Below are 25000 nucleotides of genomic sequence, written 5' to 3' on the forward strand. Positions count from 1 at the left end.
CTACCCCCAGCAACCTCCTGCACTGCCCCCAGCAACCTCCTGCACTGCCCCCAGCAACCTCCTGCACTACCCCCAGCAACCTCCTGCACTGCCCCCAGCAACCTCCTGCACCTCGCCCCCCCAGCAACCTCCTGCACTGCCCCCAGCAACCTCCTACACTACCCCCAGCAACCTCCTGCACTGCCCCCAGCAACCTCCTACACTACCCCCAGCAACCTCCTGCACTGCCCCCAGCAACCTCCTGCACCTCGCCCCCCCCCCCAGCAACCTCCTGCACTGCCCCCAGCAACCTCCTCCACTGCCCCCAGCAACCTCCTGCACCTCGCCCCCCCCAGCAATCTCCTGCACTGCCCCCAGCAACCTCCTGCACTGCCCCCAGCAACCTCCTGCACTGCCCCCAGCAACCTCCTGCACTGCCCCAGCAACCTCCTGCACTGCCCCAGCAACCTCCTGCACTACCCCCAGCAACCTCCTGCACTGCCCCAGCAACCTCCTGCACTGCCCCCAGCAACCTCCTGCACTGCCCCAGCAACCTCCTGCACTGCCCCAGCAACCTCCTGCACTACCCCAGCAACCTCCTGCACCTCGCCCCCAGCAACCTCCTACACTACCCCCAGCAACCTCCTACACTGCCCCCAGCAACTCCTGCACTACCCCCAGCAACCTCCTGCACTACCCCCAGCAACCTCCTGCACTGCCCCCAGCAACCTCCTGCACTGCCCCAGCAACCTCCTACACTACCCCCAGCAACCTCCTGCACTGCCCCAGCAACCTCCTGCACTGCCCCAGCAACCTCCTGCACTACCCCCAGCAACCTCCTGCACTGCCCCCAGCAACCTCCTGCACTGCCCCCAGCAACCTCCTCACCAGCACTACCCCCAGCAACCTCCTGCACTACCCCCAGCAACCTCCTACACTACCCCCAGCAACCTCCTGCACTACCCCCAGCAACCTCCTACACTACCCCCAGCAACCTCCTACACTACCCCCAGCAACCTCCTGCACTACCCCCAGCAACCTCCTGCACTACCCCCAGCAACCTCCTGCACTACCCCCAGCAACCTCCTGCACTACCCCCAGCAACCTCCTACACTACCCCCAGCAACCTCCTACACTACCCCCAGCAACCTCCTACACTACCCCCAGCAACCTCCTGCACTACCCCCAGCAACCTCCTGCACTGCCCCCAGCAACCTCCTACACTACCCCCAGCAACCTCCTACACTACCCCCAGCAACCTCCTACACTACCCCCAGCAACCTCCTGCACTACCCCCAGCAACCTCCTACACTACCCCCAGCAACCTCCTACACTACCCCCAGCAACCTCCTGCACTACCCCCAGCAACCTCCTGCACTACCCCCAGCAACCTCCTACACTACCCCCAGCAACCTCCTACACTACCCCCAGCAACCTCCTACACTACCCCCAGCAACCTCCTACACTACCCCCAGCAACCTCCTACACTACCCCCAGCAACCTCCTGCACTACCCCCAGCAACCTCCTACACTACCCCCAGCAACCTCCTACACTACCCCCAGCAACCTCCTGCACTACCCCCAGCAACCTCCTGCACTACCCCCAGCAACCTCCTGCACTACCCCCAGCAACCTCCTGCACTACCCCCAGCAACCTCCTGCACTACCCCCAGCAACCTCCTGCACTACCCCCAGCAACCTCCTACACTACCCCCAGCAACCTCCTACACTACCCCCAGCAACCTCCTGCACTGCCCCCAGCAACCTCCTACACTACCCCCAGCAACCTCCTACACTACCCCCAGCAACCTCCTGCACTACCCCCAGCAACCTCCTGCACTACCCCCAGCAACCTCCTGCACTACCCCCAGCAACCTCCTGCACTACCCCCAGCAACCTCCTACACTACCCCCAGCAACCTCCTGCACTACCCCCAGCAACCTCCTACACTACCCCCAGCAACCTCCTGCACTACCCCCAGCAACCTCCTGCACTACCCCCAGCAACCTCCTGCACTACCCCCAGCAACCTCCTGCACTGCCCCCAGCAACCTCCTGCACTACCCCCAGCAACCTCCTGCACTGCCCCCAGCAACCTCCTGCACTACCCCCAGCAACCTCCTGCACTACCCCCAGCAACCTCCTGCACTACCCCCAGCAACCTCCTACACTACCCCCAGCAACCTCCTACTTTACCCCCAGCAACCTCCTGCACTACCCCCAGCAACCTCCCTCTATAATGTTTATATATATACATCACTCTCTCGTGATGTACGTCGAGGCATCTCTCCCCTGCCAGTCTTATCGACCATTATCTCTCTACCACTATCTCTCCCCTAGGTACCATTATCTCCTTGCCAAGAACCTTATCTCACTTAACCTCTCCTGTTACTGACATAATCTCTCCTTAGGCGGTTGTCTCTAACTTTCACCCTCCCCAGGGGAGGGCTAATGTAAAGTAATCTCCCCTGTGGTGACCCTGACGATGGTATTCTTCTCCCCGGTGAGAGCAGTCGCCCCGAGGGTCAGCCTACAGCTGGGGGCCAACCTGGGGTCACAGCCCATCACGGAGGGCAAGGACGTCTACTTCGAGTGTGAGGTTGTGGCCAACCCCCCCGCCAGGGAGATCGTCTGGAGGAAGGACGTGAGTACAGGGAGAGGGAGAGAGGGAGGGACAGAGGGAGGGAGGGAGGGAGACACAGAGGGAGGGAGGGAGGGAGACACAGAGAGAGAGAGGGAGGGACAGAGGGAGGGAGGGAGGGACAGAGGAAGGGAGGGAGGGAGGGAGACACAGAGGGAGAGAGGGAGGGACAGAGGGAGGGAGGGAGGGAGACACAGAGGGAGAGAGGGAGGGAGACACAGAGGGAGGGAGGGAGGGACAGAGGGAGGGAGGGAGGGAGACACAGAGAGAGAGAGGGAGGGACAGAGGGAGGGAGACACAGAGGGAGGGAGGGAGACACAGAGAGAGAGAGGGAGGGACAGAGGGAGAAAGGAGTGACAAGAAGGGAAGTATGGAAGGATAAGGAAGGGGGGGGGGAAGAAGAACGGAGAGAGAAAGAGTCCGAAAGAGAGAGAGAGAGAGAGAGAGAGAGAGAGAGAGAGAGAGAGAGAGAGAGAGAGAGAGGAGTGTATTATACCAGTGCTCCCTTGCTCCTCCCTGGGCAGGACGTGCTGGTCACCAACCAACGGAAGGCGGGCGTCCTGGTGTCTGGCAGGAACCTGGTGCTGCAGATGGTACGACGGAGCTCAGCTGGTAACTACACCTGCTCCGCCGCCAACACCCTGGCCGCCGCCACCAGCAACGTCGTCCACCTGGACATCAGGTGTAAGTGTGGCCACATGTGTGTGTGTGTGTACCTTGTGACGATACCCACCCATACGTCAGGTGTGGCCACATGTGTGTGTGTGTGTACCTTGTGACGATACCCACCCATACGTCAGGTGTGGCCACATGTGTGTGTGTGTGTACTTTGTGACGATACCCACCCATACGTCAGGTGTGGCCACATGTGTGTGTGTACTTTGTGACGATACCCACCCATACGTCAGGTGTGGCCACATGTGTGTGTGTACTTTGTGACGATACCCACCCATACGTCAGGTGTGGCCACATGTGTGTGTGTGTGTACCTTGTGACGATACCCACCCATACGTCAGGTGTGGCCACATGTGTGTGTGTACCTTGTGACGATACCCACCCATACGTCAGGTGTGGCCACATGTGTGTGTGTACTTTGTGACGATACCCACCCATACGTCAGGTGTGGCCACATGTGTGTGTGTGTACCTTGTGACGATACCCACCCATACGTCAGGTGTGGCCACATGTGTGTGTGTACCTTGTGACGATACCCACCCATACGTCAGGTGTGGCCACATGTGTGTGTGTGTGTACCTTGTGACGATACCCACCCATACGTCAGGTGTGGCCACATGTGTGTGTGTGTGTACCTTGTGACGATACCCACCCATACGTCAGGTGTGGCCACATGTGTGTGTGTGTGTACCTTGTGACGATACCCACCCATACGTCAGGTGTGGCCACATGTGTGTGTGTGTACCTTGTGACGATACCCACCCATACGTCAGGCGTGGCCACATGTGTGTGTGTACCTTGTGACGATACCCACCCATACGTCAGGCGTGGCCACATGTGTGTGTGTGTGTGTGTGTGTGTGTGACGACCCACGACACCCACCCATACGTCAGGTGTAAGTGTAGCCAGATATGTGTACCTTGAGACGACTTACGACGCTGCTCACCCACCTCCTACACCCATACGTCATGTGTAAGTGTAGCCAGATATGTGTACCTTGCGACGACTTGCGACGCTGCTCACCCACCTCCTACACCCATACGTCAGGTGTAAGTGTAGCCAGATATGTGTACCTTGAGACGACTTGCGACGCTACTCACCCACCTCCTACACCCATACGTCATGTGTAAGTGTAGCCAGATATGTGTACCTTGCGACGACTTGCGACGCTGCTCACCCACCTCCTACACCCATACTTCAGGTGTAAGTGTAGCCAGATATGTGTACCTTGAGACGACTTACGACGCTGCTCACCCACCTCCTACACCCATACGTCAGGTATACACTGAATCAGATGAGAGTATCTGTAAGGCAGAGACCATCTGTGGCAGAAGACAGACGTAGGCAGAGACCACCTATGGTAGACGGTGAAGTAGAGACCATCACTGGTAAAGACCAGTTTAAGCGTTAGACCATTCCTCTTCCCAGAGACCACCTGTGGCAGAAACCGATCTCGACGCAGCTCAAGCTGTGCCAGAGAACAAGCCTTTGTAGAAACCAGCTTCTCCCAATCATCCACCTGGGGGAGGTGGTTCATTAACTTGACGAACCGCCAGCTGGGGCGCTTACCACCTGTGAAGGCCAGCTGTATAGCCTTCATAGCTTCAGGCTAACAATGCCAGATGGCTAAAGGCTTCAGGCTAAGTAAAACACGTGCATAGGATCCACAGACTTGCTCAACCCACCTGTGTAAGGCCTCAGACTGGCTCAACCCACCTGTGTGAGACCTCAGACTTGCTCAACCCACCTGTGTGAGACCTCAGACTTGCTCAACCCACCTGTGTGAGACCTCAGACTTGCTCAACCCACCTGTGTAGTGCCTCAGACTTGCTGAACCCACCTGTGTAAGACCTCAGACTTGCTCAACCCACCTGTGTGAGGCCTCAGACTTGCTCAACCCACCTGTGTAGTGCCTCAGACTTGCTGAACCCACCTGTGTAAGATCTCAGACTTGCTCAACCCACCTGTGTGAGACCTCAGACTTGCTCAACCCACCTGTGTAAGACCTCAGACTTGCTCAAACCACCTGTGTAGGACCTCAGACTTGCTGAACCCACCTGTGTAAGACCTCAGACTTGCTCAACCCACCTGTGCAGGATCCACAAACTTGCTCAACCCACCTGTGTAAGACCACAGACTTGCTCAACCCACCTGTGTAAGACCTCAGACTTGTTCAACCCACCTGTGGAGGACCTCAGACTTGCTCAACCCACCTGTCGCGTACGTACCTTCAGACTAAATGACCTTGCGAGCAGAGGGCCCTGGGAAACCCCGCCCTTCCCCACTTCAAATCAGTCCTCCCCCACACCCCTCCTTTGGAGTCCCTAATCTCCCTCCCTCCCTCTCCCTCCCTCCCTCCCTCAAACCTCTCTCTACCTCTCTCTCCTCCTCCCTCTACCTCCCTCCCTGTCCCTCCCTCAAACCTCTCTCTACCTCTCTCTCCCCTCCCTGTCCCTCCCTCAAACCTCTCTCTACCTCTCTCTCCCCTCCCTGTCCCTCCCTCAAACCTCTCTCTACCTCTCCCTCTACCTCCCTCCCTGTCCCTCCCTCAAACCTCTCTCTACCTCTCCCTCTACCTCCCTCCCTGTCCCTCCCTCAAACCTCTCTCTACCTCTCTCTCCTCCTCCCTCTACCTCCCTCCCTGTCCCTCCCTCAAACCTCTCTCTACCTCTCTCTCCCATCCCTGTCCCTCCCTCAAACCTCTCTCTACCTCTCTCTCCCCTCCCTCTACCTCCCTCCCTGTCCCTCCCTCAAACCTCTCTCTACCTCTCCCTCTACCTCCCTCCCTGTCCCTCCCTCAAACCTCTCTCTACCCCTCTCTCCTCCTCAGACTTGCCCAAGTGCATCGGGGGGCCGCTGACGGTGGCGGTGGCGGAGGGGGAACCTACCCGGCTCTCGTGCAGGGTCGACGCCCACCCTGACGACGGCCTCTCCTTCACCTGGTTCTTCAACAGCTCCCTGGACACGGCCGAGGTCGCGCACCACCAGGTCAAGGTCCTCCCGGGCCTCAGCATACTAGATTATACTCCAAGGTATGTGGGATATACCCCCCACCCCCAGGTAAGTGGGTTATACCCCCCCAGGTAAGTGGGTTATACCCCCAGGCACGTGGGTTATACCCTCATGTACGTGGGTTATACTCCAAGGTACGTGGGGTATGCCCCAGGTACGTGGGTCATACCCCAAGGTACATGGGTTATACCCCCAGGTACGTCCTTTATACCCCCTAGGTACGTGGGTTATACCCCTAGGTATGTGGGTTATACCCCAAGGCACAGGGGTTTTACCCCCTGGGTACGTAGGTTATACCCCCATGTACGTGGGTTATACCCCAAGGTACGTGGGGGTATGCCCCTAGGTACGTGGATCATACCCGAAGTACGTGGGTGATACACCCAAGTACGTGGAAGGTACATAGGTTATATTCCAGCGTACGTAGATTATACCCCTGGATACGTTGATTATACCCCCTGGGTACGTAGTTATAGCCCCAGGTGTGTATGGATTATAACCCAGGTGTCAGATTATATCGCAGGTACGTGGATTATAACCCTCGTCCCCCTCCCATGTACGCCCATGAAACCCCAAATTCTTAGATTATTCCAACCAACCAACCAACACACACACACACCTCCTTCCCTCCCTCAGGTACGTAGATGGGGGAAGAGTCCTACCCTACGTCCCTTCTTCCACCAGGTCCTTCTGCGTCCTTAGCTTCATCACCCTTCGCTCTCACGCCCCTCGCATCGGGGGACGTTGGGCCATGAAGCCCCGCTTCCCCTTCCGCTTAAAAAAAAAACCATTTTGCTTCCACTCCCGCTCGGACGCAAGGCGAGGCGAGGCGAGGCGAGGCACCGTCAGAGCCGGGCGCGCCTTCAGGAGGAGAAAGAGAGAGGAGGAGGAGGAGCAGGAGGAGGGGCGCCGATTTGACCTCACCGACGGGTAGATACGTCTGCTCCTTAACCAGAGATGCCCCCGGGAACTATTGTGATTCAGCAGCAGCAACCACCTCCTCCTCCTCCTCCGCCTCCTCCGCCTCCACCTCCTCCTCCGCCTCCGCCTCCTCCTCCTCCGCCTCCTCCGCCTCCACCTCCTCCTCCGCCTCCTCCTCCGCCTCCTCCTCCGCCTCCGCCTCCTCTTCCTCCGCCTCTGCGCTTGATCACTCCAGCCGCTCTCTTCCCCTTCCACCTGAAAGTCTCCTCTCCTTCTGCTGTGGACGATGATGCCGCGACGACAATCCCTCTATCCTTGTCCTCCATCCACGAGGGAGGGAGGGAGGGAGGAGGACTCTCTCCTGGCTCTCTCTCTCTCTCTCTCTCTCTCTCTCTCTCTCTCTCTCACACACACACATAGCGAACAAGACAGTGTAACATGTCGTCAGTACACACACACACACACACACACACTCACAGAGAAGTAGGGAGGAGGGAGGTTAAAAAAAGAAAAAACAGAGTTTCTTCAGGGAGAGCGACCTCTCTCCCAACACAGGAGTGAAAATAAGGGCGTCTCGCTCAAAGGATTATTTTCTCTCTGCCTTAAATGTTCTTCTTCCTGGCCCCACGCCCGACGCCAGGCCGTGAAGCGGATTAGGCAGAGTAAAAAGCGACTTTATCAAGGAGAGACCAGGTTTGCCCTCCCCCCCTGTGTGGTCTGTGGAGGCAGGCACCGTCAAAGGTCGTGGGGCATCCTTCCTTTCCTTCAAAACCACCACGTTGACCTCGCCGCTCGAAGCGCAGACCATGTTCTCGTATGGGGTCAGACCATGTTCTCGTATGGGTCAGACCATGTTCTCGTAGGGGTCAGACCATGTTCTCGTATGGGGACCATGTTCTCGTATGGGTCAGACCATGTTCTCGCACTGGGACCATGTTCTCGTATGGGTCAGACCATGTTCTCGTACTTGTGACCATGTTCTCGTATGGGTCAGACCATGTTCTCGTATGGGTCAAACCATGTTCTCGTATGGGTCAAACCATGTTCTCGTATGGGTCAGACTATGTTCTCGTATGGGTCAGACCATGTCCTCATATGGGTCAGACCATGTTCTCGTATGGGGACCATGTTCTCGTATGGGTCAGACCATGTCCTCGTATGGGTCAGACACTCGTACACGACCTTTGACCTCTGACCCCCAAAGCTACTGACCTCTGATACCCAAGGGTTGTACCGTCAGTGTTCGAGGGTCGTGCGCAGGGGTCGTACCTCGCCGTCGTCAGTGCCCAAGAGCCGCCACGTCGTACTCATAAAAGAGAGGAGAGTCAACCCGTCGTGCTCAACACCTTAAGCCAAGATCCCTCACACGATTAGTAGAAATCTCGTCGTCTCACAACTCACAACTCTACCCCGGCCTCACAGTCTCTCCCTCACAGGTGACCTGGCCTTTCAAGGCGATTTGGTGTTGAATGACCTGTAGTAATCGTGGTCTTATGTGAACTGTAACCTGTAATAATCGTGGTCTTATGACCTGTAACTTGTAGTAATCGTGGTCTTATGACCTGTAACCTGTAGTAATCGTGGTCTTATGACCTGTAACCTGTAGTAATCGTGGTCTTATGTACCTGTAACCTGTAATAACGTAGTCTTATGACCTGTAACCTGTATGATGGTGGCCTTATGACCTGTAACCTGTAATGATGGTGGCCTTATGACCTGTAACCTGTAATAATCGTGGTCTTATGACCTGTAACCTGTAGTAATCGTGGTCTTATGATCCGCAACCCTGTAATAATCATGGTCTTATGACCTGTAACCTGTAGTGATTGTGACCTCCGTCCCTGTCTTGTCTCTGTGACATTGCAACTCCGTATTAACAACCTTGACCTCTGACCTCCCTCCAGGTGATCGAGGGGACACTCCCACCCTACGACCTGTAGTAACCCTGACCTCTAAGCCCCTCCCTCCCACCAGGTCACCGCGGGATTACGGGACGTTGTCGTGCTGGGCGACCAACGCCGTGGGAACCCAGGCTGACCCCTGCAGGTTCACTGTCGTCGAAGCTGGTGAGTACGACGACCAACCCCCCCGCCCAGTGTGTGTGTGTGTGTCTGTGTGTGTGTGTGTGTGTCTGTGTGTGTGTGTGTGTGTGTGTGTGTCTGTGTGGATCACACTATAACGTTCGTGTTGTGGAGATAATCTTATATATCAAGTGTGTGTTGACTGATGTGAGGAAGGCCACAGCCTTACCCCAGGTGCTATATAGTGTGTCAGACACAACGTCATGCACGAGTGTATTTATATATTTACCTTTTGAGAGAAATAGTAACGAAGGTCTTCCCCTTCACCCCCTACACAACCCCCTACCCTTACTCTTGCCACAACCCTCTACCCTTTCCCTTGGTACTGCCCTTTACCCCTCACCCTTGGCACAACCCATTACCCTTGGCACAACCCTCTACCCTTACCCTTGCCACAACCCTCTACCCTTACCCTTGGTACTGCCCTTTACCCCTTACCCTTGGCACAACCCTCTACCCTTACCCTTGGTACTGCCCTTTACCCCTCACCCTTGCCACAACCCTCTACCCTTACCCTTGGTACTGCCCTTTACCCCTTACCCTTGCCACAACCCATTACCCTTGGCACCGCCCTTGACGGGTGGCGCGGCGTTGCAGGTCCGCCAGAGCGTGTGGACAACTGTGTGCTGGTGAACTTGACGGTAGAGAGCCTGGAGGTCGGGTGTTCCCCAGGGAAGGACGGAGGTCTGCCCCAGAGGTTCGTGGCCAGGGTGTACGCCGCCCCCACCCACACCCTCCTGGCCACCATGGAGGAGGACCAGGCCCCCAGGTTCCACGTGGGCGGCCTCACCCCAGGGCAAGACTACCTCATCACAGTCACCGCCGTCAACGCCAAGGGCGCCAGCCAGCCCCAGCAGATTGACGCCGTCCGTCTCAAGGTACGTCAGGCGAAGGTCGTGTGAGGACTCCGTGACCTTAAGTCGTCCTTAATGTGACTTAAAGTGACCTTAATGAATCTCTGTTATTCTTCGTGACCTTAAATCGTCTTTGGTGTGACTTAAAGTGACCTTATTGACTTGTGTTATTCTCCGTGACCTTAAGTCGTCCTTAATGTGACTTAAAGTGACCTTAATGACTTGTGTTATTCTTCGTGACCTTAAATCGTCTTTGGTGTGACTTAAAGTGACCTTATTGACTTGTGTTATTCTCCGTGACCTTAAGTCGTCCTTAGTATGACTTAAAGTGACCTCACTGACTCTTGTCTTATTCTCCGTGACCTTAAGTCGTCCTTAGTGTGACTTAAAGTGACCTCACTGACTTGTCTTATTCTCGGTGACCTTAAATCGTCCTTGGTGTGAGACTTGAATCACTCCCTAACCAGACCTTATCTACTGAATCGCCAGCTAATACGATCATAAAAAAAAAAAATAATAATACCTTTTTCATATGTTCAAGCGAAGACGTACATCCCAGCTGTTGCCCAACTACCTTTTACACCCGGAGCATCTCTTGGCTTCCTCGAAAAAAAAGGTCATAATCATTACCCATTTAAGCTGAAAGGAGGAAATGAATAAATGAGGAAAAAAAAAAAAAGTGGTGGGTGGGGGGCGTTGGGTGAGAAAGTCCTAATTAGACGGACATATTGTGGGACTTTTGAGACGTCCTTATAAGTACATGGTCCAGAGAGGTGACCTCATTAGCTTTCAGTTTAACCGCGAGAGAGAGAGAGAGAGAGAGAGAGAGAGAGAGAGAGAGAGAGAGAGAGAGAGAGAGAGAGAGAGAGAGAGAGGTGGCGCTAACCTAATTAGTCTCGAGCTCAAGACTCATGTTTGAAGTTCGATGAAGCCCCTCTCCTCCCGTACTGGGGGGAAGACGTGGGTGTTGCCCAACGGCCTTGCCCTTCGTCTCGTTGTGGGGGGGGGGGGGTGGATTCTTGTGGTATACAGCCCTGGGTCAAGGTCAAGCCCGCCCGAGGTCAGGCTGGGGGTCAAGGCTACGCCCAGCCCCTTCGAGGACGAGTGTATACGACCCCACCTCTCGAGCACGAAGGTATACGACCCCTTTGAGCACCAGGGCACACGACCCTTGGGGCCACAGAAGCTTGACCTGACCTGACCTGACCTGACCCTCAAAAGAAAACGCACCAGGAATAGGAGTAACGTCAGTAAAGGTAACTAAAAAAGGGTAAGAATAAATGAGGAAAAAAAGATGAGACAAAATGAAGAACATCAGCGTAATATGGATCAATATCTCATCCATGGGACTTGGTGAGCTGGTTCAATTTACTCTCTCTTTCTTCTCTCTCTTCCCTGACACACACGCAGGTGGCAGAGAAGCGCATGGTGGACGTGACGTCCCCGCCCGTGTCGCCCCTGGTGGGCGTGTTCCTGGGGCTGGTGGGCGGGTTTGTCCTGCTGCTGGTGGTGGGCGTGGTCCTCTCCCGCGCCAGGTCCAACAGGTGCGTGTCGCCCACCACGCCCATGACACACACACACTCACTCACTCACTCACTCACACACACACACACACACACACACACACACACACACACACTCACACACTCACACTCACACACACACACACACACACTCACTCACTCACTCACTCGCGCGCGCACACACACACACACACACACACACACACACACACACACACTTGGGCTACCGACATACAGACAGACAGTCACCCCATCTCACACGTAACACTCGGCGAGAGGCGTAATTTAACACTTCTCGTCCTTCGTAACTTTCTTATATTTTCCAGGGTTGAGCGCTACGCGCTAGTCGTGCCATTTGGCAATGTGATATCATCGTAAGTAAATGCTCTTTCCTTGTTTCAGTATAAGTATATTTATATATATATATATTCCCCTGAGTCCACGGGGGAAATGAAACACAAGTTCCCAAGTGCACTTTCGTGTCGTAATCACACCTTATCCACACCCAAGGTGCCGATGCTGGGGCTACAGGGAAGGTGAGGGTGGTGTGGTGACCTCTGGCAACACCGCCGACCTGCCCAACACCACGCCCTCCTCCGCCCACAACCACGTCCCCCACGCCCACATCTACACCCACGCCAGCGCCATCACCCTCGGGGTCAAGGACAGGAGGGACGCGCCCGACGTCCTCAGGACCATTAATGGTAACGCTTATCCTCGCTCCTACGGCTGACACTGGGGAAACAATAGCCAACACTGAGAAACAATAGCCAACACTGGGAAAACAATAGCCAACACTGGGGAAACAATAGCCAACACTGAGAAACAATAGCCAACACTGGGAAACAATAGCCAACACTGAGAAACAATAGCCAACACTGGGGAAACAATAGCCAACACTGCAAAACAATAGCCAACACAGAAACAATAGCCAACACTGAGAAACAATAGCCAACACTGGGGAAACAATAGCCAACACTGGGAAACAATAGCCAACACTGGGGAAACAATAGCCAACACTGGGGAAACAATAGCCAACACTGCAAAACAATAGCCAACACAGAAACAATAGCCAACACTGAGAAACAATAGCCAACACTGGGGAAACAATAGCCGACACTGCAAAACAATAGCCAACACTGAGAAACAATAGCCAACACAGAAACAATAGCCAACACTGAGAAACAATAGCCAACACTGGGGAAACAATAGCCGACACTGCAAAACAATAGCCAACACTGAGAAACAATAGCCAACACTGAGAAACAATAGCCAACACTGGGGAAACAATAGCCAACACTGGGGAAACAATAGCCAACACTGGGGAAACAATAGCCAACACTGAGAAACAATAGCCAACACTGGGGAAACAATAGCCAACACTGAGAAACAATAGCCAACACTGCAAAACAATAGCCAACACTGAGAAACAATAGCCAACACTGGGAAAACAATAGCCAACACTGACAAACAATGGCCAACACTAGAAAAACAATAGCCAACACTGAGAAACAATAGCCAACACTGGGAAAACAATAGCCGACACTAGAAAAACAATAGCCAACACTGGAAAACACTAGAAAAACAATAGCCAACACTAGAAAACAATTACCAACACTGAGAAACAATAGCACCACCATAACACAGGCGAGAATGGACGACTTTCAACACTGCACCTAACACAGTCAAATCCCTCGGGGTCATAACACAGCGCGACAAGATTTCCAACACCATCACTTAACACATCACACACACACACACACACCTTATAGCAATGCTGTTGTGATTGTTAAAAAAAAAAAGAGCATTTAAAAAAAAAAAAGTTTATGTGTATATTTCAATAATGTCGTCCACCTTCTGTTTTCCCCGTGGGATAACACTGTCTATCCTGGAAACAGCTGAACTCCTGGAGACGCAGATATGTCCGGAAATCATATTGGCGCGTGTGCCCCCGCCGCCCTACACCCGAACTCAGGTACGTTCTGAAAAGAGAAATATATATATATATATATATATATATATATATATATATATATATATATATATATATATATATATATATATATGTGTGTGTGTGTGTGTGTGTGTGTGTATACGTCCTTCCCTCCCACTCTCCCATATAGATAACATATCTATGGGTATTGTAAGTCTTATCTCTGACCCTCCCCCTCCCTTATCCATGCCCCATATCCTAGTGTCCCATGTCCTTATCCATGCCCCATATCCTAGTGTCCCATGTCCTTATCCATGCCCCATATCCTAGTGTCCCACGTCCTTATCCATGCCCCATATCCTAGTGTCCCACGTCCTTATCCATGCCCCATATCCTAGTGTCCCCACTGTCCATATCCCATAGCCCCATATCCTAGTGTCCAATGTCTTACAGCCAAGTGGGTCCATGTCTATCCATGCCCATATCCTAGTGTCCCATGTCCCTATCCATGCCCCATATCTCTAGTGTCCCATGTCCTTATCCATGCCCCATATCCTAGTGTCCCACGTCCTTACCCATGCCCCATAGCCTAGTGTCCCATGTCCTTATCCATGCCCCATATCCTAGTGTCCCGCATCATTATCCATGCCCCATATCCTAGTGTCCCATGTCCTTATCCATGCCCCATATCCTAGTGTCCCACGTCCTTATCCATGCCCCATATCCTAGTGTCCCATGTCCTTATCCATGCCCCATATCCTAGTGTCCCACGTCCTTATCCATGCCCCATATCGTAGTGTCCCGCGTCCTTATCCATGCCCCATATCCTAGTGTCCCATGTCCTTATCTCCCGTGGGACGTGTCCACAGAGCCACGCCTTTTCAAACGTAACCCCGCAACTTATTTTGGGGGGGCGCCCGCCGCTCGTTTTCTGTGGCAGCGCCGCCCCCCCGGCTAAGTCATATGATGCTGCTGCTGCGCCCCTCGAGTGTTGCCAGGGCCGGAATTCCTCTCTGTGTATCCTCACCTGGTCGACCTTAGGGGCATTGCGCCCCCTTCACCCCCTTTTCTTTCGCCCAGGGAAGAGAGAGGGGAAAAAAATTACGGAGGAAATGGTTTAAAAAGCTTCCCCCCTTCCCCACTTCATCATGTGATCGGTGGCAGTGTTTAACCCCGCTTCCGTAGCGAGCGATCGCCGCGTTTTCGGTTCGATGGAGAAAACGTGCCGCGCGCGAACGAATGGCTAGATACTCGAACCAAAATAAAAAAAATATAAAGAAAAAAATTACTCGATATTTTTTCTTTCTTTTTCTTTTTTGTTTTTTATCGACGAGTTTGGGAATTGCTTCGTCTGCTCGTATCTCCATCCCTTCACGAGATACATAATCATGTGTGAAGTTTACCTTGAAAATTGAGGTGTGAAAGCTTCCCGTTTTCAGTGTGTGTGTGTGTGTGTGTGTGTGTGTGTGTGTGTGTGTGTGGGGACAGTTTGGCGATGGCGTAGTTGACGTATAGGGTCATTTTTCCCTTATATCTTGAATGAGTATCTTCCTTCTCGATTGTTTGAAGAGATAAATTGATGATAAATTAGTTAATGTTAATTATCATAATTGTTACTCGCCTTTATCCCACCCATTCTCTGACGAGGATCATGTCTCCTTTTTTCTGTGTTGGTGTTCGTGTTGGTGATGTTGGAGACGCTGCCTCTGCTGCTCACGTTGGCGATGATTTGATGGTGGGTGTTGGCGATGGCTGCACCGCTGGTGTAGGCGGTACTGAGGGAGACGCTGCAGCTCCCGCCAACACTGATCTCCACCACCACCAGCACCTCGTCCTCCCTCTCCAGCACCTCCTCCCCCACCACTGTCTCCACCACGGGCCTCGATAATGATGGAGGAGGGCGAAGACGAGTAGGAGGGGGAGGAGACAATGTTGGAGGAGTGGGTGGTGGTGGTGTTGGAGAAAGAGGGGGTTACAGCAGCCACGCCCTCTACTGGGACTCCAACAGTCCTCTCCACCTCCTTCACGACGAGAGCTTCGTGTAGGCGTGGCCGCACGCCCTCGCGCCCACGCCCGCCACCACGCCCACCCTCGCGCCTCCACTCCTCTTCCGAGACTGAAGATGATCTTGAAGAGGGGGAGGTACATCCCCAGAGGCCAGGAGTAGGTGAGTCCCCCAAAGACGTTTTCTTCTTACCAGCCTCCGTCTCCCTCTGCCGTTTTCTTTCAGTCCCTCTATTAACTGAATTATACGTTTATAATTGTAGGAACTCGGTGGAAAGATGGATGAGGGGTTTACATGCCCTTGTCTTGGACTTTCATTGATGATAAATGTATATATGTAGGTGAAGGATCTTGTTTATATGGTAGCCACTATGTTGACACCACCACCCACCGCTGTGGGGGTGAGGTGGGACGACCACCGAACACGACGGGACGACGACCAGAGCGCGAGGGTATACACGACACCTCCCTATGACCCACATCTGGGAGGGTCAGGTCGAAGGCCAGAGCATCTTAACCCCAGGTAACCGTCGTGCTCAAGGGGTCGTACCCGTCGCGCTCAAGGGGTCGTACCCGTCGTGCTCAAGGGGTCGTGCCGTCGTCCTCCAAGGGTCAGGGTTTGGGGGAAGGCCCTTTCACCCAGGGGCGTCCGTCCCGACAGACCCTGAGACTCATTGAGGCATCACCCACAACACGAAGGATTAGAGACGTGCGGACGAAGGGCTTGGTCCCCGACCCTAACCACCTTCTACCACCTCCCCTGACGCTAACACTCACGCCCAAGTGCCCTGGCCTCCCGTCATGACCTTTGCCCTGTCTGTGCCCTCCGCAGGGACGAGGTGGGGTCGCTGGCGTGGGAGCAGCGCGTGCCCATGACCCGAGAGATGCTGTAGAAGGAAGGGCATTACAACGGCGGATCCAATGGATCTGGATGAAGGAGATGAGGGTGTTTCCCTCCTCCTCCTTCGCGAAGTAACCCAGCTCCCGTCGCAGACGCTGATGACCCTCGTACACCTGGCGGGAGAGTCGCGAGAGAGTGAGTACCTGGGTGTTCCAGTAGAGGGGGCGCGCGTGCCGTAGAGAAGGGAAAGAGAGACAGAACGGAAGAAAGGAAGAATGGAGATCAAGATGAGGAGTGTGGGGAAGGTGGAGTGAGTGAGGGGCTATGGAGTGTTTGGGGATCGGGTGGTCGGGGGGGGAGAGTTGGAGCGGTGGTGTTGTGAGAGCTGGAAGGATCATGAAGTGAGAGTCGAAGTGAGAGTTAAGAGAGAGATGGACGAGAGATGTTTGCAAGAGGGAGAGTCGGGGGAGAGTTTGGTGATGTATGTATAGTCAAGAAGGAATTAGGGAGGATAAGGAAATGATAAGAGAGGCAGGGAAAAGTGTGGAGGTATGTGTGGGGAGAGGGACAGAAGACGCGAGGCGTCTGTACAGATAATGTTAGGGGAAATGAGCCACACACGCACACACACACAGGGATAGGTTGTATGACAGACGAATAGAAAATAATACACAGATAGGTAGGGAGAAAGGGAGGATAGACAGACAAAGCGATCAAACCTCAGATAGACAGATAGCTAGGGATAAGAATCTATTCTGTAGAATGTCACCTTACACACACACACACACACACACACACACACACACACAACCACAGTGAACGATAAATAAAGACATTTACGAGACGTTTTAAAAATTTACTAAAACACGTATTTTCTCTCTCTTTTCTTTCAGATATTTTCAGGATCCTGCACAGCGAGAAGAAGCAGCTCCATACATTTTCGCTCAGCGGGAAGGCGAACACAAGCGAGAGACATATAAACACTGTGATCGAATGCTTCTTTTTTTTCTGGCAATTTGTATAGTCGAGACTCAAGTTGATGTACATAGGATGTGGATGCACCATACACATCTCCCCCTTTGTTATATAGGAAGCAAGGTGTTGTAAGTGGTCTGTGTATAAATTTTTGTCCCCGTAGAGGGAGGAAGTTCTAAACTTGATTAGGTGGGAGGTGGGAGGGTGCCATACCTTAAACTTTTTTTTCCCCCCCTAATATGAAAGCAATTTAAACTTGTAAGTGTACGTGTCGTCGGCTTCCACGATATCGTCGCTCAAGTTCTTTTTGTAGATCACCCACACCACTTACTCTCTCAAAGGGCTTCTTTTGTGTTGTGACTCTGCCTTTCTTTAGGGTTGTGAAACTGCCTTCGTTTGAGGTTGTGAGACTGCCTTCCTTTGAGGTTGTGAGACTGCCTTCCTTTAGGGTTGTGAGTCTGCCTTCTTTTAAGGTTGTGAAACTGCCTTCCTCTCTTTTGTGAAACTTGCTTCCTCTGTGTTGAGAAACTGCCCTTCTTTAAGGTTGTGAAACTCCCTTCCTTAAGGTTGTGAAACTGCCTTCGTCAGTGTTGTGAAGTTCCAGTTACCTCCGTTGTGAAAGGTCCCTAAGTTGTGTAACTCCATCTCTCTATGTTCTGGAAAAGCCTGGACTCCTTCCCTCTATGTTGTAAACCTCCACGCCTGGATGTTGTGAAGCCTCTTTCCACCGTGTTGTAAAACTCCCTCTTGTGTTGTGGAGCACCCACCCTCTCCGCTCCCCCATCTATGTTTTGGAACTTCCTCCCTCTACGTAACGTCACTCCCCCTTTATGGTGGAAGCTGACCGAACTGTGATAATGTTCCGTCCGTGAGACGAGCTCTGTCTCATGTAGCGACCGTGAGATGAGCTCTGTCTCATGTAGCGACCGTGGGATGAGCTCTGTCTCATGTAGCGACCGTGGGATGAGCTCTGTCTCATGTAGCGACCGTGGGACGAGCTCTGTCTCATGTAGCGACCGTGGGATGAGCTCTGTCTCATGTAGCGACCGTGGGATGAGCTCTGTCTCATGTAGCGACCGTGGGATGAGCTCTGTCTCATGTAGCGACCGTGGGACGAGCTCTGTCTCATGTAGCGACCGTGGGATGAGCTCTGTCTCATGTAGCGACCGTGGGACGAACTCTGTCTAATGTGTAGCGACCGTGGGATGAGCTCTGTTTCATGTAGCGACCGTGAGATGAGCTCTGTCTCATGTAGCGACCGTGGGATGAGCTCTGTCTCATGTAGCGACCGTGAGATGAGCTCTGTCTCATGTGTAGCGACCGTGGGATGAGCTCTGTCTCATGTAGCGACCGTGAGATGAGCTCTGTCTCGTGTAGCGACCGTGGGATGAGCTCTGTCTCATGTAGCGACCGTGGGATGAGCTCTGTCTCATGTAGCGACCGTGAGATGAGCTCTGTCTCATGTGTAGCGACCGTGGGATGAGCTCTGTCTCATGTAGCGACCGTGAGATGAGCTCTGTCTCATGTGTAGCGACCGTGGGATGAGCTCTGTCTCATGTAGCGACCGTGAGATGAGCTCTTGTCTCATGTAGCGACCGTGAGATGAGCTCTGCCTGGAGGTCAACAGAGCACCGTCAGGTAGACGTTGGTGCTCTGAATACCCCTCCCCCCCCCCCACTTCCCACGCCCCCCTCCCCCTCCATAGTGAGACGGTACGACCCCCCTCGCTGAGCGCGAATGCACTGCACGACCCTCGGCCGTGACGACCTGGGCTTGGTCGTGACACCCCTCCCTTGAAAAGGGACCAGGTGAAAGTCCAGGTCATCATAACAGGGTCAGGTCAAGTGCTCTTGTCTCGCAGGAGGTCGAGACCAAGTCTCACTCAAGGAGTGTGCATGTTTCAATGCCGCCCGCACTCTTGGGGGCGTGTGTGGGCGCGGGCGGGGGGCGGCGCGACGCCGTATCCATAGACGATGCCGTGGGGGGGAGGGGTTGGTCATATGCAGTGGCCTATGGGCGTGCATGTGCACCATATGGCGTCTGTGCAGTGTGTGTGTGTATGTTCATGAGGCAGGTGGTAGGTAGGTCTCTCTCGACGCAGCCGCGGGAGGAGGGAGACATGAACTCTCCCTTACTCCCGCCTACTTTACAAGACAGAAGTGGTCCACGGCGTCTTCCAAGTCCACAACGCAGCCGCGGGAGGAGGGAGACATGAACTCTCCCTTACTCCCGCCTACTTTACAAGACAGGAGTGGTCCATGGCGTCTTCCAAGTCCACAACGCAGCCGCGGGAGGAGGGAGACATGAACTCTCCCTTACTCCCGCCTACTTTACAAGACAGGAGTGGTCCACGGCGTCTTCCAAGTCCACCAGAAGCTGTAAGGTGGAGCCATTGCCCAAGAACCTCCACACTCAAGAACTACATCAGACAGGAGGATATTGCAGGACACGGCACACCAGTTTGTGGCTGTGGACACTTGGACAAGAGCCGCATTTTATTATGGAAGAATCAAGTAGCCTGGGGGAAAAGGAGGACGTCCAAATGCAGCCCCATGGAGTACACCTGTGGCAAGTCGTGGAGGCCTTCTGTGGCAGCAGTCTCTGTTGAGGGTAATGAGGTATGAGTCAAGCAGAAAGGAATTGACACAAGCATATGAGTGTGTATGCCATTTTTACCATGTTTATTTTTTTACACAAAAAATAATACATGAATGTATGGAGGATATATATTTCTCCAGGCAACAAAATTGTTGGCAAAAAATATAAAAATGAGCATCACATTATAGGTTTACATACAATGACTTTGGCAATTTCTCTTGAAAATAACATTGTCGGCAAAATAAGTATGAGACATTAAATAATATAGATGTTTTTACAATAATTTGCATTTTTGGTAGCAAAAAAATTGTCGGCAATATAAGAATGAGCTTCACATACAATGACTTTGGCAATTTGTCAGCAAAAATAAATATTAAATACTATAAAAGGTTTTACAATAATTAGCATTTTTAAAAAATTGTCGGCAAAATAAGAATGAGCATGGCATATAAATACATTACCTAAATTCAGCAATACCTTGGCATAACATCACATGCCCTTATTACTGTTTATTCACCAAATGTCCCTTTATGTAAACAAAAACTCCCCCCCCCCCCCACCCTTCCTGGCCTTGCTTGGGAGATATAGACACCTCTCATATATATATATATATATATACATAGCATAGGCCATGTTTGGGGGGGGGGGGAAAAATGCACACCCCATTTTCTATATAAATCCATAGGACTACTGTATTGCTAGTCCTTTCATGGGGTGTGCTACTTTTGTGCTTTTTTTAAACTCAGACTTTTATACCTATCCCTTGCATGAGGGGGGGGGGGTGCTTACATAGCACCCCCCCCCCCCCTAAATAACTCTAATCGTTATCCTTGCAATTGAGGGGGAAGGGGGGACGTTGCTATATCTAATCTTAGGACTCGTTCCCAGTCCTTGCTTATGGGGTATCGGTACCTTGTTAGCTTCTCAGCCGTGGGATGACCAAAAGGGGGGAAGTTAATAGCTAGGATCTTCCGAGGATGACCTCTCCTAGCAACTGGTCATCCAGATATTCTCGTATTCGTGTGCACTCACAAGCCCACTATATCACCATGCTGGGCTGAGTTATTATAGGCCAATTTATTATAAAGGGAGGCCAATTTATTACAATGCAATGAGTTATTATAGGCCAATTTATTATGATGAGGCCAATTTATTACAATGCAAGGCCGACTTATTATGGTAGGCCAATTTATCAATGTAAGGCCGATTTATTATGGGCCAATTTATCACGTTGCAAGGCCGATTTTTTATAGGCCGATTAATCACATTGCAAGGCCGATTTTTTATAAATCAGGCCAATTTATCACAATGCAAGGCCCGTATATTATAAATTAGGCCAATTTATCACAATACAAGGCCAATTCATTATAATGGAAGGCCAATTTATCACATGGCCAAATTATCGCAATGCAAGGCCAATTCATCAATGTTAGGCCAAATTATTATAATGCAAGGCCAAATTATAAATGGAAGGCCAATTTATCAAAATGCAAGGCCATATTTGCACAATGCAAGGCCAATTCATTATATTAACAGCAAACTTAAGGGAGGCATCGTATGCCCCCCATCAGATTAGGATAAAAAATATGACATTAAGGACAACTGTACAACACACAGTACAGTTGTCCCACCTACACACCACCAGTATTTTTATTTTGCCCCGCACACCACACAATAAAAAACAATTACAGACAACTGGCGCATCGTAGACTCCTCTATGGTCAAGGAAGACTCTTGGTGGAAGGGCGATGGTCAAGTCTCGGTGCTCCTGCTTGCCATACAGTTCTTGCTATCTCGGGGGAAGGCTAATACTGGCACCACACCTGCCACCACCTCCACACAACACCTGCCGCTCCCACACACACACACACACACACGATGGGCAGCGGATGAGGTGGGATTGGCTGCACCTGCAAGATAGACAATGTATTTATTAGTTATATATTTATCATCACTGTCTAAGCTGTTCACTTGCTCAATGCTGGGAAATGTTCAAAAACTAAAATACTAAGAACCATATTATATTAGGCCAAGTAGGAAGTGTAAGAAGTCTGGCTCTTTCGTTCAATGAACTGCAATTTTTTTTTGACACATGAATGTGACGAGCATTATATACCCTGATTTCATATATTTCTCCATATCTTGATTTGATTATTAGAAAACACTAATTAGGTCATGTGTTCTGAGAAAATTGTCCAGTGATCACGGGTGTAGATAAGCTCCGTTTCGTTACGTTAAGTTCCTTAAAATTAAAACGGTTTGGTTTGGCTCAGGTTAGCGTCTGTCCAAGGCCAAAAACTCCCTTTTATTCTATAACTTTAAAAACATTCTAATAATTTCTCATTAAAGGCATATATTGAAATCAGCGTGTAAAAAAAAAAAACTACTACAGATTCGTGTCTTATCGAAGAATAAAAATACAGAGTTCAACTGAAAAAAAAAAAAATAATCCAGAAATCGAAGTTAAACGTCAGAAATAATCTTGACCTCACATCAGACTTGACCCGGGAAAGCCACAACATCATGATGTTCTACCACATGATATATAGGGAGGGAACTCATTAATGAGATGCAAGACGTAACTCCTGATCACATCCCTTATCTTGAGTCATGCCTCATGCTCTCGTAGACATATACCAGTACACTACAAGAGTAGGTAATGTCTACCTTTGCCCAAGGACACTACAAGAGTAGGTAGACATCTACCAGTACACTACTACAAGAATAGGTAATGTCTACCTTTGCCCAAGGACACTACAAGAGTAGGTAGACATCTACCACTACACTACAAGAGGAGGTAATGTCTACCTTTGCCCAAGGAGGTCTCCATCGCTTGAAGCCTTGGAATGGGTCGGCTTCAACATAAGTCTGTCCTCTGACTCTGCTTCTTCTTCGTCACCGTCATTCCAGCTGAAGCTCTTTGAGCGCTCCGGAGAAGCTGTGCCTCGATGTTCCAACCTGGAATGGGATTTTCGAATTGTAAAATCAACGAAGTGATCATAATGCCGGACGTGTTTTTGTGTCTGATGTAGTACAAGAGCCACCAAACTTTGCCCAATATATATCTATCTTGCTTAGAAGTCTAAAGGGTTACATGGGATAGAATAAAAGGTATCAAAGGGAATGCCTCATGACTGGTGCTTATCTCTACTCTAGTTTATTTGAGTATTGGTCAAGCTCAAAATACAGAGCTTCAAGCTAATAAGTTCCTGTTTTTTAAGTAATTAACTGCAAGGTAATTTGTTCCTGTAAAGGGGTACAAGAGTATCAAAAAAAAAAATAACTAACTTTTTGGCCGAAACTCGGACCTAATCCCACAATCTTCACTGAAATGCATATCATAATAGTCCAACCACTCTACCGCAAAAGCCATTTACTGCATAACCCACACATGAGTGACCCTGCAAGATGTATGTACCAGCCAATACTCCCCTTTTATATGTGTATGAAATGAATAATATCACCAGAACGTACCTGGAGAACATGAGAGCGGTGGCGCCTTTTGTAATCATGTGGCAGAGGCGGGGCGAGTCTCGTCTGACAGATGGCCACATCAAGTAAACAAAACTCGAATCCCGCCACCACAAGCAGCAATACCCCTGTAAAAAAGAGAAAGAAGATAAGAAAATATTATTTCTCGCACGCGATTTTTCGCAAGTAATATCTTTCTGGAAGAGGGAAAATAATAATACAGTGGGTATAAAAAAACAAGGAATATGCATTCAATCGCTTATAATTTGTGATTTGTTGATTATCAACGATTAATTTTCATCGTAAAACTGCATTGCATAGCGCCCCCCCCGCCCGACGTGGAATGCAACGGCGTCGTCACTGCGCATCGTCTGTGGATACGACCATCTGTGTCTCGATGTTACACAGCTCACACTGGTGCTTGCGTGTATTCTCAAATGACGCTTAATTAGCACTCGCACTCAACCCAACTCACATGACCGACTAATTAAATGTTTGTAAATTGCTAGGTCACACTTGAATCCTCTCAAATGGTGAACACGAACACACACGCACAAAAAAAAAAAAAAAACATTTACAAACATTGTCATTATGAAATTATTACTTTATTTCGCTGAATGTTTTGATAATGGCATCTTTTTGATAATGTTTTAGAAACTGTATGAATATTTTTAATAGCTCCAAGGCTATGATCACTTTGGGTCCACGGAAAGCATCCCTAACACGAACCCTTAGATGCAGACATCAGAGAACACAGCCATACATCCACAGGTAGTATATACAAGTGGCCAGGTCGAATGGACATAATGTATGAATCTACGCAGGAAATCGTGTGTTTGAATGAAGGGATAGGAATAGTCACCCCTCATGAATCATGGGCAACACCCATGATATTTGATAATGTAAACCTAAATGATACCTTCAGAACTAAACACACACACACACACACACACACACACACACTACACACACACACACACACACACTCACATTGTAAATAATATGTAAGAACTCAACTAGATGAGTTTCATATGAGTCAATTACTCAACTAGATGAGTTTTATATGAGTAAATGACACTTTTTGTAACTGCAGTTAGTGATGTCTGACAGGAGAATAAATTATCCCCTTTTATGTACACCTAAATTTACTTTCATTAAAATATATTTTTCATGGGTGTTTTAATCTATTTTTTTTCTTTCGAAAAATCAAAGATTACTGTTATCCTAGCCATGTCCTTAATTAACTTTGATTAACCTGGAATTTCTCACTAATGCTTCTTGCTACAGTTAATTGGCTTTTATTAATTTCTAATCTACTAATGATGTTAGATTACCTAAATGAACCCCCATAGTAAATTTCCAATGTATCTATTATGTATGTAATGTCCTTCTGTGCCTATGATTTTCCTCATATTTCATCTCTATACACAAATGGTTTTATTTATTTTTTTGGCACTGTTATGTTGTAATATGTATGAAGAGATATTAAACAC

At 50.7% G+C, this 25000-nt stretch overlaps 2 protein-coding genes across 2 annotated transcripts in view; one reads left to right on the plus strand and one right to left on the minus strand.

The window, feature by feature from the left end:
* Window positions 1–19962, plus strand: part of LOC139747074 (protein turtle homolog B-like) — a 52903-nt gene extending 32941 nt beyond the window's left edge. Inside the window, exons 9-19 of the mRNA XM_071658866.1 lie at window positions 2492–2622; window positions 3144–3303; window positions 6125–6326; window positions 9202–9293; window positions 9906–10186; window positions 11573–11706; window positions 12196–12389; window positions 13584–13660; window positions 15388–15785; window positions 16455–16658; window positions 17357–19962. Coding sequence (XP_071514967.1) covers window positions 2492–2622; window positions 3144–3303; window positions 6125–6326; window positions 9202–9293; window positions 9906–10186; window positions 11573–11706; window positions 12196–12389; window positions 13584–13660; window positions 15388–15663 — 1547 coding nt within the window. The 3' untranslated portion in view covers window positions 15664–15785; window positions 16455–16658; window positions 17357–19962. The remainder of the gene's footprint in view (window positions 1–2491; window positions 2623–3143; window positions 3304–6124; window positions 6327–9201; window positions 9294–9905; window positions 10187–11572; window positions 11707–12195; window positions 12390–13583; window positions 13661–15387; window positions 15786–16454; window positions 16659–17356) is intronic.
* Window positions 19963–20100: 138 nt separating this feature from the next.
* The window catches only part of LOC139746991 (uncharacterized), a 121559-nt gene continuing 116659 nt past the window's right edge, over window positions 20101–25000 (minus strand). Inside the window, exons 2-4 of the mRNA XM_071658699.1 lie at window positions 23511–23635; window positions 22845–22994; window positions 20101–21946 (exon numbers count right to left, since the gene is read on the minus strand). Coding sequence (XP_071514800.1) covers window positions 21826–21946; window positions 22845–22994; window positions 23511–23635 — 396 coding nt within the window. The 3' untranslated portion in view covers window positions 20101–21825. The remainder of the gene's footprint in view (window positions 21947–22844; window positions 22995–23510; window positions 23636–25000) is intronic.

This window comes from Panulirus ornatus, chromosome 67 (genome assembly GCF_036320965.1).
Source record: "Panulirus ornatus isolate Po-2019 chromosome 67, ASM3632096v1, whole genome shotgun sequence".
Lineage (NCBI taxonomy): Eukaryota > Metazoa > Arthropoda > Malacostraca > Decapoda > Palinuridae > Panulirus > Panulirus ornatus.